The sequence below is a fragment of the Aquarana catesbeiana genome, linkage group LG03 (genome assembly GCF_042186555.1).
Source record: "Aquarana catesbeiana isolate 2022-GZ linkage group LG03, ASM4218655v1, whole genome shotgun sequence".
Lineage (NCBI taxonomy): Eukaryota > Metazoa > Chordata > Amphibia > Anura > Ranidae > Aquarana > Aquarana catesbeiana.
Genome location: NC_133326.1, coordinates 192,076,323 through 192,090,412, shown reverse-complemented (window position 1 = coordinate 192,090,412; position 14,090 = coordinate 192,076,323). Strand labels below are relative to the sequence as shown.

At 41.6% G+C, this 14,090-nt stretch overlaps 1 protein-coding gene across 1 annotated transcript in view; it reads left to right on the top strand.

Moving 5' to 3' along the window:
- The first annotated feature begins 7,581 nt into the window (after positions 1-7,581).
- The window catches only part of LOC141131883 (chloride anion exchanger-like), a 134,153-nt gene continuing 127,644 nt past the window's right edge, over positions 7,582-14,090 (top strand). The window contains exons 1-3 of the mRNA XM_073619673.1: positions 7,582-7,712; positions 11,147-11,286; positions 13,592-13,702. Coding sequence (XP_073475774.1) covers positions 7,582-7,712; positions 11,147-11,286; positions 13,592-13,702 — 382 coding nt within the window. The remainder of the gene's footprint in view (positions 7,713-11,146; positions 11,287-13,591; positions 13,703-14,090) is intronic.

Below are 14,090 nucleotides of genomic sequence, written 5' to 3'. Positions count from 1 at the left end.
ATGTAATATTTATATGTAATGTTAAAGAAAACTGTTATAGAATGAATAATTACTAGAGATAGTGGTCAGAGACTAAGGGCATATTACACTAAATCTGATGGAGGCTCCTTTACAAATTAGTGCTTCCAGTACTGACTGCTGGGGCTTGAGCAGGGGCAGTCCATCAATTAAGGGCACACCGGCACACTCTTATCATGCCACCCCCTATATGTAGAATGGATAGATGCATAGCATGAATCTATCCATGGCCGCCATGTCCACCTATTCAGTGTCCGGCTTCTTTTCGGACGCCGGGTACCTGAATTACAGCGGCGGGGGTGTTTTTTTTTTAAGCACCTGATTAGAGCCATAGGCTCTAATAGGCTTCAAAAAAGGTGTACTCAGAGCGCAGAGCATTGCGCTTGGAGCCCACCCAGGTGTGTTAGAAAAGCAAATGAATATTTGCTTTTCTAACACTGAACTGCCTCTCCGCCAATCAGGAAGCATGGGTCTAATACTGTCACCTGATTGGCTGAAGGCACAGGCGACCCTATTGGACGCCTAGCAGAAGGGAAGAAGAGATGTACGGGAAGCATGGAGGACACAGGAGCTGTCGCCTGACCAGATGTCGGTCCCACAGCTCGTCACCGTCACCCGATGCCTGACCCACCACCAAGATGGGGTAAGTGCCGGTCAAACAGCGAGCGGGCGAGCGGGTGTGGGGGGGGGTCACAGTGAAGCTACATTTGATGGGGCACAGTGGCTGCATTTGATGAAGCACAGTGGCTGCATTTGATGAAGCACACTGACTGCATTTTATGGGCACAGTGACTGCATTTGATGGGCACAGTGGCTGCATTTGATGGCACAGTGGCTGCATTTGATGGGCACAGTGAGACTGCAATTGCACCCCCCAAAAAATTTTGAGCACCAGCCACTACTGGGCTTGAGAGCCGCCTTTCAAAAACCAAAGGGATGATGGTGTTTTTATTGTAATGGGTTTGGAAAGGTTATTGCTTTGAAAGTTGCTTATTGCTTTGAAGGTCAGTTATATCATGCTTTATACAACACAAAACATAATGCAATGTCAAATAACACAAATTAAAAAAAATAAATCAAGATGGGGTAGGGGGTGAACACAATTATCAGCTTTCAGGTTTTATTGTCAAAGCCTAATAGAATCTGGTGCAGCTGTGCAGGGTAGCCAGTCAGCTTCTAACTTTAGCTTGTTCAGAGTTCTCAAGTTTTAGTAAATCTCCCCATTACGATTCAGCAGCTTGGCAGGAGGGAGGGGCCAGGAGGGCAGACAGGGGACCTGAGAAGAGGAGGAATGGGGCTGCTCTGAGCAAACATGTTTGTTATTTTTTTTAATTTCCTTTAATATCACTTTAAGAACCTGCAATCATTTCACAATGGAATGAGGTGTGGATGACTTCCAATGGCAGGAGATTGCAAATATAGCTGCCAATAAGTAATGTCTTATAATAAATTTATTTAAAGATTCTGGATAGGGACCCAGGTATCATCAACAGGAGTGTTACTATAGGTGAATCAATTATATTACAGGAGGACATAATGCAAACTGGCGGTAACAGTACCCCTGTAGGGGGTGGTTCACTCCTGAAGACTTGCCCAGCAATACTAACTCCTGCTGTCCTCTCTGACTCCTCCTGTGCCTCCTATTCGGATCCTTCTTGAAGAACTCCATCCTGCACCCAAGTCCCAGGCCCAAGGTCACCCCCCCAGACTGGGGAGCTCCCTTAAAGGCCCCGACAGCCTAGAACGCCATCCTTAGTTTTTCCACCCGACAACTCCTCCTCAGCTGGGCTGACCCTGGGTATTCAAGGAGGCCTACCCCCTGCCACTCCTAGTTGGGGATTGGTCAGGGCTCCCTGAGACACCCCAGACAGCTCCACCTCTCTTCCCCTCCTCCTATTCTAGAATCCTCTAGAAGAAAGAGGGAGGTAACAGTGAGGTGATGCTGTCTGTGAGTCATAGCTGCTACTCCGAGCAACTCCCAGACAACCAAAACAAACAGGTCTAGCTCCCAGCTAGGCCTGCCTAAATTTTACCTACACTTACCAAAAAAAAACCTACTCTAGCACCTACCTAGGTAGAGGGTGCTACATAGGATTATGGGGACTGCTGCTGTTGACTTCCTTTTGAAAATGGTAATACCCAGGTCTTATGCTGACCCCAAAGCTTTATTACTTTTAGTTACTAACCTGAAGTATTCAGTTAAGGTAAGTCATATAAAAGCCAGCCATCCTTATCTGACCACTTGTTCAAGATCAGTCAAAGTATTAAAGCAAGAGGGTCATAATGACAGCCAGACAACTAACATTTTTAGAAGGCAGTGGGGGAGATTTTCTAAAACTGGAGCACTCACAATCTGATGCAGCTGTGCATGGTAGCCAATCAGCTTCTAACCTCAGTTTGTTCAGGGAAGCTTTGGCAATATAACCTGGAAGCTGAATGGTTTCTCTGCAGAAGTGAGCCTAATTTTGCACTCTCCAGCTTTAGTAAATAAATCCCAATGTTGGTAAAGGCAGCCTCAATAGACCAGATCAATAGAAGAACAAAGCTGAGCATCTTCAAGCACAGTATCAGATCTGTTTTATTTTATGTGTATGAGACATAGAGCACTAGTGAAAAAATCATTATCAAATGGATCGTTAGCATCAGATGGGCAGATGTGTTCATTTTTGGTCAATTTTGAGCGGTGGCCAACCAACTTTCAGAAACAACAAATAAAGCGGTTTTGGATACCGCTCAACCTCTGAAAAACTCCACAAGGCAAGAACATAACTGGAACCCCCAAGACCAAAAGAGACCTAATCATGCAAGTGTGATGAAGAGGCTTTTACTGTTGTCCTATGCTCCACCGTGGAGTAAAAGGAAATGCTTAAACTGAATACCACTTGTATTAGGCTGCCTTGCCTTTGCTAACAGATAGACAGTCTGATTTGCATCTGATTATGTCAGTTTTTCTTTGTCTGTTATCTTTTCTTACAATACAAATAATAGAAAAGTATAAAATGTCTGAGATTATCATTTTGTTGCCCATACCAGTCAGATTTTTTTTATTCTTTTTTGCTGAACCTAATGATTCCAGAAGAGGGAGCTGTGAATCATCTTTTGGCAAATCTTTTCTCTTTTCTGAATTCATTCTGATAATTAGGACAGTTCTATTGGCCTGGTTCTTTCATATTTCTACAAAACAAAGCTTTTAAAGAAAGAAGAAAATGATCTTTACCTGTCTCATGTTCATGATGATGCTTTGCTGTCACGTTGCTAATGCACACTCACATAGATAGTTTTTTAGGGTCGCCTTTATTTTTTTTTTAAATAATAATAATAATAAAAAATAAGAGGTGTATTTAAAAATATTTGCATAGCAATTTAGCAAAACATTTATGTTGGGCAAAAAAACAATGTTATTAGGATATTTTCACATAGAACAAATGTACATGGACTTTCACTGGGCGAATAGCTATGGAATTATTATTTATAATTACGGTACATCCCTATATGTCCTTTAAAAAAATAACACTCTATTCCTATAACTGTTATTATTGATAATAGTGCTCTTGTGGTTCTTGCCAATCTGTCTCCTAAGATTTTTTTTTTATAAACAAAAATTCATTCTGATTTTCTGAAGAATTCATATTCTTGCCAATCCGTCTCCAAATACTTTTTTTAATAAATATTTCTATATTTACAGATGTTTTTTTTCGAAACCTGGTTAAATTAGCTAAAATTAGACATAGAATCTAGTCAAAAAGTTTCTTGCTTACATCAGAACCCTTAATGGTTGGTTTTGCTGTTTTGCTGTTGGACAAAGTCTGTGGGATTGCATATGTAGCCATGCCCCCGTAGGGGTTGCGGAATATTGTGGTTTACCTGTCACCCTGCCCAGCCCGGCACCCATCTTTCAGGCACTCAGAGACATAGAACAGTCCATAAGCTTAGTTTTTTTGTTTTTTATTGATGGGATTGAACTTGGATGGGAATGGGAAATTATGGGATGCCCAGAAAGATTCAGTGCAACTTGCTTGGGACTTCTATATACACTCCAGTCTTTTCTCCAGCACAACTCTTGCTTAAGACCTCCTTCCCTTCACTCCTTCAGCACTTTGCTTGCTGCAGACCATTACTCCTCCAGCACTTAACTTTCTGCAGACCATTACTCCTCCAGCACTTCACTTGCTGCAGATTCCCAGACCAGCTAGCACCAAAGGGTTAGGCCTGACACTAATTCAACTAAGCCTCAGTGAATTGCTTTTTGTGAGAAGGGTCCCTGGGCCCCCATGATGTAGAAATAGTTCCAGTGCTAACTGTCCTCAACTCGGCTACTGATCCCAGTAAACCTTCTGTAGCTGCAGCTGCCTCTTTCCACTGCCCCTTTTTCCACAGTCCACTCTTTTGGTTCTGCACCTATCTCACACTGCAAATTCTCAGTTGTCGCAGGTGTGCCTCCCCAGTCCTCCCGACTTACTCACCAGCCCTCCTGGCTGTGACCAGTTGTCTGCCCCAGGGGCTCTCAGCAGTGCTCTCTCCCGCTGTTCTCTCCTTGCTCTCTCATGTGCCTCTGTTATCAGGATCTCTCCTCCTGGCTGCACCCAAACCCAGGCCCAAGGTCACCACCCAGACTGGGGAGCTCTGGAGGGGCTGTAGGCCCTGACAGCCTCCACACTCCCTCACTCCGTCCCTTCCACCAGACAACTCCTCCCCAGGCTGGGCTGACCCTGGTTATTTAAGGATGCCTGCCCCCTGCCAATCCAAGATGGGGATTGATCAAGGCTCCTCAAAATACCCCAGGCAGCTCTGCCTCTCCTCTCCTCCTCTCTTTCCAGAATCCTCTGGAAAGAAGAGGGAGGTCTCAGTGATGCTACCTGTGAGTCACCCAGCCCTGCCTTGAGCCACTCCCAGCCCAGAATGAAAACAAACAGGCCAAGCCACCAGCTAGACCTGCCTACTTTCTACTCGATAGAACAATCAAACCTCAAGCACCTACCTAACTAGAGGGTGCTACACATAAAATAATAGTTAGTGGCACTGTGGCCTAATATGTGTGAAACCAAACATTTTAGTTTATGGAATAACCTCTAATAAAATAATAAATAAACAATAATTTCAACTGAGTTTCTTGCTCAACAACAAATGCTAAGAGGAATCTACCCAAAGTATGCAACTAAAGTATCTAAAAGGGCAGTTAAAAAAAAAAGAAGTATCTAAACAGGCAGTATGACAATACAAGACATCATTCATCTTTCAAGCTATAGATATTGCGGATAAATTATTCTTCAAAGTTCAAAACAGAGGCACTGAAATTACATCTTCTTTCCTCTTTACTTTTTATAAAGAATATAATCTTGGCATCCCGCCAGCTCACTAATGTATAAAACAGCTTGTAAGGGGGACTGCGATTGCTTGTGTATTGGCTCCAAAACCTTGCAAGTCCCCATCCTGCCTCTTCTTGAATAGGGCAATTACCCACCTGCTGGTAGCTGGATCCCTTCACGATCTTGTGTCAACTCTTGGCCATAGGCCCACTCACGACAACCCCGGCTATAGGCCTTAATATTTAAGAAAAAAGGAATGTTCACACAAGAATAATATTTTCTACACTTTACTGTATTTTTTCAAAGATGGCCATGACCTCTAACGTTACATTGACATACTAACAGAATTATTAGTATGGAACACAATACACAAGAGCAGACATTTTGTATCTGTCATTTAGGCACGGAACACAAGCACATCATTTTTAAGCCATCTTCCCTTTTTACCTCCTTTCTCCTTGGGAGCACCACAGTGTTGGGACCTTCCTTCTCCATGTATACAAAATCCACAGCATTCAGCTTCCACCACCGAGTATAGTCACAGTCTTTATTATACCAATCTCTCTCAATGTCCATTTGTATAGCTTTGTATAACTTGTATAGTGCTGACACACTCATTCTCAGGTGTATTAGTACTCATTTTAGAGGACTGTTAGACTAGCCTAAAAGGCCTTTTGCATCCTGCTCACAGCCCGCAGCAGACCATAAAAGAGTCAGGACAACTACAGCTGGTCCTTCTAGGTGTTGAACCACTTCTTTAGGAGTTGCAGCCCTGTCTAAGGCCCTTGGCAGTAGCTGACTACATCCAAATAGCTCTGAGGTGTCTGGCTCCCAAGCCCCATCTATCTCAAGCCACACTATATCCTATATATTGTATATATATCCTTAAGGATTTGACAAAGGGGCGTTCCCCTGAAACATGTTGTCCATGCAACCGGCTCCACCTCCTGGTGTTTTCCTGTAGTCCAAGGTTGTATCAGCTGACTTCCGGGTTTCGGTGATGTTACTTTTGGTGACACGAGTCCCTCCACTGTCTGGCTGCAGCGAGCAGTCTCCCATCTAGGATAACACTTACATCTGGGTCCCCTGGCACATACTTCCTGCCGAAAGCCTGTGTTTGGTCAACCGCTGGTAATACTGCACAACACCCAGTCATATCCTCTATGCTTTTAATTCATTTGGAATAAACTTTGCCTTTTTTACTGGATACCTGGTCTTTGGTGTAATTAGGCTCTGAAATCCATCCTGCCATCAGCCCCTTGCACACTTCTTAATTACAGACGGCATTTATGTGTATTCCCAGGAGAGCCTACTGGTGTTATGTTTTTATGTTTTTTCCCCACCATCCCAGTGGTCACTTTGAGACTGCCCTGTTTTTTGCTATTTCTTGACATTACATTCTATTATACAGTAACTGCGGACATCTCACTCAGATGGGCAATTTGCAGTCTAGCGCTCTATACGCGTTTACATACAATTTTGTATAAAAATTTTCCAAAGTCCACCTTTACTGAATCAACCTGACCCGAGGAAAACTTTGACTCTTGATCTTGATCTTTACTTGTTTTTCAATATAAAGCAATTTTATTCAGTGCAGGTTCCTGATGTCTATCACCTACCAAAAAACGTATTTAAAAAAAAAAAAGTCAGTATTACTAAATCACAGTCAATAATCAGAGGTAGGAAGGTACAGCAAATACTTCAGCAAGTACACGTCCAGTCTGTCAGTCTGTCTGCAGTGGATTACAGAACTCTCATAATGGAGTAAATTGATTGGATTATCTATTTACAATATAGCTGCATTTTTGATTAAGACCTCAATGACTGGTTTTATTTTTATGCCTGGCTCTTTAATGGCTAAGCCTAACCAAAACCATTCCCTCATAAGCAAATCCGATTTTAGGTTTTTTAGTTATTGTACTGTAGCCCTATTAATGAAAGATGGACTTTAACTAGTTGCTATAAAATGCCAGAACCTTAAAAATCAGTATTCTCCTTATATTGAGCAAAATTCTTCTTTCTACCTATTAACATAAATTGCTTATTAATATTTATAGAATATACCAAAAAAATCAGCATGATCCATTAAGTATGCATTGTATGACTAACTGAGAGAGGTACTTTTATTACTGTGAATCAGTAGTGAGTGACATCTGATACTTTCTGGACGTAATGGGCCCTCCTTTTCATTCAGTCATCAGCTACCTAGAAATGAACCATGATCAAAATTCCACACAGCAGGAAATATTTGGAAGCGATGACTGAGAACATAAGAAGTTACTACATGGTGACCAGGCCCATATACTCCGAAAATGCTTTCTCTTCAAAGCATAAAAAAGTTATCAGGTATCATAAAACTCTTCTGGACCACCTCAAGGAGTGCTTTCGGTAAGTGATGATTCTGGAATTAGATTCTAAATTAAATTAGACCTTTCCATTGGATTTAGTTTTTTTTGTTAAAGTGATTGATAACAGGGGAAACAATTAAAGGGCCCTGTCATCAGAAAATATAGGCTGCTATTGCAGACCTCCTTATGATGATATAAATTGTGTAGCTGTTATGCTGATCCTCTGATGTTCATCATCTATGGTTCATTAGGCATAAACACGTACATTGTTGTAATTTGCTGCGTACTTACTTTGGGTTAATGGCTTAATATTTTAGTAAAGTCACCAACGTCAGTCTGGGCTTTTTTGTGGTTGCAGGTCTCTTGGTAAAACTGAATGACAGACTGAGAAGATTTTTCTAAGTATTCATGATAATGTTATATTAGGATAAGCACATTCCACCTAACTGGAGACTCAAGTGAGAAATATAACATTTATAATGCTGTATCTTCCTGAGCATAATTCTTCATTTATATCGGCTGATAACTGTACCAAGTGCAAGTGTATTCCTATTTAAATGTCAGTATTATCACAGCTGATATGGAATAGCTGAAGTATAGTGAAAACTGTGGGGTTGATTTACTAAAGGCAAACAGAATGTTAATTTTGCGAACAAAGTTGCAAGGAAATTTCTTCCAGAGCTTAGTGAACAAGATGAAGCTCTGCCGACTTCAATCATCAAATTATGTGCAAGAAAAAATACTGTTCAATTTTCCTTGCACATGTTTGGGTTTTCTTTGCAAAGTGTAATTTCAAAACATTCATTAAGCTCTGGGGAAAATTAATTTGCAAAGTGAACAACCTATTTGCCCTTAGTAAATCAACCCCAATGCATTTACTTGTGTTCGTAAAAGTCAAAAACATTTTGGTAATTTCAGGGCTCAGCATTTTTGAAGCACATACTGCAAGCAGGAAAATATATTTCTTACCTGTAGCCCAAAACAGTGGCTAAGGCTGACCATAGATGGTCCAATAATTACAGCTGATGCTGCTTATTTTGAGCATTTCTAGAGATTGTCTAGACTTTTATGGACTGCAAAAGGGTGACAATAATCCTCAAATGGTATTGACCAATCAGTCATGCAGCTCTGACCTGGTGCATGTGTGCAGTAATGTACAGGTCACCAATTATCACTTATAGGAGTAAAAATATGTCATAACAAGAACTAGTAGCAGATAAAATGACTGTCACTGGCCATATGGAAAATGATGGGTTAAAAATTGCCTAAAGAACAAGACACTGAAAAGCTTCCTAACCCAAGGCCTTATTCACAATACATGCGAAACATACTCACAATACATACAATACAATACATACTCATTTATATGCATACAGGAAATTCCTAAACAGGTATAAAGGCATGTAATGAGTTTAAATGGTATAATGTACACTGTGGGGGTGATGTACTGAAGGCAAATAGGCTGTTCACTTTGCAAGGGAATTTTCCTCAGAACTGAAGCATTGTTGTGTAATTTCACTTTGCAAAGAATACCCAATCATGTGCAAGGAAAAAAAACGAATTGATTTTTGCTTGCACATGACTGGGTGATGGAAGTCAGTGAAGTTTCACCTCATTCACTAAGTTCTGGGGAAATACCCTTGCAAAGTGAACAGTATAATTGCTTATAGTAAATCAACCCTGTGTGATATCCCCCCCCCCCCCCCATTAAGGTGAATGTTTGATAAGGCTTCAAATATTTCCATATTTATAACAACCAGTAAAGGAATTTAAAGCCATAACTAACATCTGCAGCTGCAGGCACTACGGAGATGTTATGTGAGTGATGGGAAAGCCAAAGCTTTAGAATGGTCCCAGGAACAGGATATAAGGGGATATCTTGCACTAGAGACACCTGTAATGTTTTCTTTTCTGGCATAAATTATTTTGTTTTTCCTGCTGATTCTCCTGCTTGTTTAAAGTCCAACTCCAGGAATTGGACATATGCTGCCCATTTAGCATCCCCTCCACTGCATGGGCTAACTGCTAGTTCAGTCTAGGAAGAAGGTGTAATACTTACCTTGTTCCTCACTCCAGTAGGGTCTCTCACGCAATAGGATTATTCCCACAAAGCCTCCTCTTTATGGCTCTCTTGCCCACAGTCACACTCCTGTCTCCACATACAATACAGGGTTAATAGCCCTGTATTGTATGTGATGATGTTGAAGGACCACCCATTGCACAGAACACCAAGAGGAGACAAGATGAATGCTGAAGCCAGCCTGAGCAGGGGTAATGTAAGAAAAAAAGCATCTTCTAATACCTAGAGTTGGGCTTTGGAGAAATTTCTCTAAGGTGTGCAGTACATGCCATATAACAATAATAACCCTTGTACTTAGTCATATTTAGATATTAAGGCCTCATTCTGACAGGTGCTGGCACCCATACTGAGTGCAAGCTGCCTTTGTTTTTGTGTCTGCAACCACCCCAAGCTGCGTGCAGGCAGTCTATAGGAGTGGATGCAGACACAGAGGCTGCACAGCCCCAAATGCACAATATCTGTATTACAAAGATGTAAAAAAAAGAATGGATGTGGCAGAATGTGCAAGGTACATACAGTATAGCTTCTGTTTTAGTAATTATATGCTTGGAGAGAATTTTGATGCTTTGTTCTATTTACTTTCAGGTTGGTGCTGTGTTCAGTGTAGGGTTAAAGTTAAAGTAGATCTTCTGTCCCCCTCCACCCCCCAAAAAAAAATTAAAGTCAGCAGCTGACTTACTGTAGCTGCTTACATTTAATAAAAGCACAATTACCTGTCCAGGGATCCAGCACAGTCATCCCCCGGTTCTTCGCCAATGTTCAGGTCCCCGGCGTAAACATGTTTACTAAGGGAAGCCAGCTGAGACTCCTTGCGGTTTCACAGTTGGCTTCCAACTTCAACTGCGTATGCGCGATCATGTTTTCAGGATTTCCCTCAGATGAAACGGCTGTGGTAATTACTAAGGCAGTGAAACTGATCAAATCACCTGTGCAAAATAATGGGAAGCCTGAAAACATGACCTGTTGAGGCGCCTTAAAGACCGGAGTTGAAAAATACTGCTCTAGGCAAATGAATGAAGTTATGTATTTATTTAAAAAATACTACACATAGTACAGTATAGAGACCAGATGGTTGATTTCATCAGACTGCTGCTTCTCTTTCCAGCCATAGGCTAGGGTTAGGTAGGTGACCTAGCTGTAATACGTATCTGCACTTCAGAAAAGTGAGGTCACCAATCTGGCTGTGCTGTCTTACAGGACTGTGTAAATTTCAAGACTAAATGGACAGAAATGCTAATCCCTTGGCAGATAAAACAGCTCCCTTATACAGTATGTATTTTAACAGTGTATTTAGCTGTTGTCTGAAAATTGGAAACCAGTGCTGCAAATATTTTAGTATTGTGGGCTCATTTTTTTTATGAATACACAGTATGTATTTATATATTTTCATGCAGATGCCCCACGGGTACATTAAAGAGAACTATATTTAATTTGATACCAATTGCTGCCTGGCTGCCCATGTACAATCTGAAGGAATGGCTCCTCGGTGACATGATCTCTGGCATCAGCACAGGAATGGTGTCTGTTTTGCAAGGTAACATATAGCACATATTTATATATTTATTTATATGTTTTTCCATTATTTTATATTGCCTACAGTATATGCATTATATTAGTATTATTATTATCATAATACAGGATTTATATAGCGCCAACAGTTGGAACAGCGCTTTACAACATGGGGGCAGGCAGTACAGTTACAATACAATTCAATACAGGAGGAATCAGAGGGCCCTGCTCAATAGAACTTACAATCTAGGAGGGAGGGTCAAGTGATATAAAAGATAATAACTGTGGGGGGTGATCTGATGGAGAAAATAAAAGTACAGTTGTTAGGTAGGGGCAGAATAGGCTTCTCTGAAGAGTAGGGTGTTCAGGGATTGTCTAAAAGCAGAGAAGAAGATAGTTGGACAGATTGGGGTAGGGAGTTCCATAGGATAGGAGAGGCTCAGGAAAACTCCTGGAGGCGAGCATGGGAGGAGGTGATGAGGGAGCTAGAAAGCAGGAGGTCTTGGGAGGAAAGAAGGGAATGAGTAGGTTGGTATTTTGAGACTAGGTTAGTGATGTAGCTAGGGGCCGAGTTGTGGATGGCTTTGTAAGTTGTTGTTTCGTATTTTGAATTTAATTTGTTGGGTGAGTGGAAGCCCATGGAGGGACTGACAGAAAGGTGTAGCAGACAATGGTTGGTAAGGTGATGAGCCTGGCAGCAGCATTCATGATGGATTGAAGAGGGGATAGCCTATGTAAAGGTAATCCCATGAGGAGGGAGTTGCAGTTGCCGAGGAGGGAGATGACAAGGGAGTGAACTAGGAGCTTTGTGGTGTAATTGGTTAGGAAGGAGCGTATTTTGGAGATGTTGCAGAGGTTGAGGCAGCAAGATTTGGACAGTGATCAGACATGGGACCGAAAGGAGAGTTCAGAGTTCAGGATTACACCTAGAACCTTGGCATGTGGGGATGATAGTAGTGCTATAGATCTTGACAGAGAAATCAGGGGAAGAGGCACATGGGGGAGGAAAAATCATGAGCTTGATTTTGGATAGATTGCATTTGGGGAAGTGGTGTGACATCCAGGCTGATATGTTGAGTTGGGTGTCGTCAGCATAGAAATGGTATTGGAAGCCATGGGAGGCTATTACCTGACCCAGGGAGGAGGTGTAGGTGGAGAATAAGAGAGGACCAAGAACATAGCCTTGGGGGACCCTGACAGTGAAGGGGAGAGGAGAGGAGAGGAGGGACTAATTGTAAATAACGCTAAAGGTGCGGTTGGATAAGTAGGATGAGAACCAGCAAAGAGTACAGTCACGGAGACCAAAGGCGTGGAGTTTTTTGAGAAGGGGTTGGTCCACTGTGTCAAAGGCAGCAGAGAGGTCCAGGAGTAGGAGAATTGAATAGTGAGTCTCCATTGGATTTAGTTGTTAGCAGATCATAGCATATTGCATCAGATGTGAGCTTTTTTTAGATGTGAGTATAAATCAGCCAATTCGCTGGCTGAAAAGGCTGTAGCTATCACAGTTACCATAATATCTATTATTTATATTCTATATTTATGTGATCCAGCTAACTATTAATGTATCCTTTGCAGTGGGCTCCGGGTGCAATCTTCGGGATGTCTGTGTCACAGTTAGACACCGAACTCCCACAAGATTTTGGCAGCCCTTTTGGACAGAGGTGTGGTAAAAAAAAGTTCTCAACCTGCATCACACGGAGAAGAGAACTGCACAGTTGAGGACCTAGGAAGAAGAAATTCCATTTCTTTTGGTGGCAATGCTGAAAGCCAGGATGTAAAGTTTGGAGGCTGGTGATTCCTGAGACTGCTCCCCACTGAATTTGGGAGCAGAGGAGGGGTGCTTGTCCACACAGTTGGTGTACAAAACACTCCCAAGAAATGTCATTACCTGCTTGTGTGATTGGCTCAGTGATTTTGCCAGAAGTCTATATAAGATAGAATTCATGTCAAAGTCACATTTTAGGCACCCTCTGCAATAGGAATTTCAATTTTGGTGAAATACTCCCCAAGGGTTAAATGCTTGAAGGGATACATACCCTGTTGCTTTTCTCATTAGAACACTGAAGGTGCATTGACTATAATCCACCAGACATTAACATTCAGATTCAGTCTGCTTGTGACATTATGAAACAAATAGAGATCTTCTGAGCAACGAAAGGTAGGAATCTGACACAAGGTTTGCCAAAATCCCTGCAACCTAGTTTGATCACCTAGAGGGGATTACCTAGAAAAGTAGAGTTAGTCTTTGAAGGAACTTGCATAGTTTTGAGTGTGTATGTTTGTTGAAAAGAGAAAACACAAACAGGAGTATGTTGATTCCTGTTTTCTAGGCTTGGCATTTGCTCTTCTGGTAAATGTTTCCCCAGTTTATGGACTCTATTCGGCTTTTTATCCCACATTAATATATATTTTCCTTGGAACATCTAAACATATCTCTGTCGGTAAGTAAAGTTTTTCTATTAAAATGATCATCCTTTGTTCATAAAATGACAACATATTATAGTTTGTACATTTATATAATAAAAGGTTGCAAACTACAAACAAAACTGGTACAAGCATGGTTGACAGAAAGAGAGTAGAGCCCTGCCTGAACAAACATTTTAAGCTAATAAATTACAGTGAAACTTTAGGCCAAAAATACTAAGGGGTACACAGGCAGAAATTTTAATGCAATAGAAACATGCTTTGTCTCTTCTGCAACAGTTACTTACCTGTCTGTCCATCCCTGTACAGTGAGCTCTGCATGCATAGCTCACTGTACAAATTTGGCAATGCCGAATCTGACTGAACTCCTGTACATGCGCAGCGATTGAGACTCGCAAGCCAGCC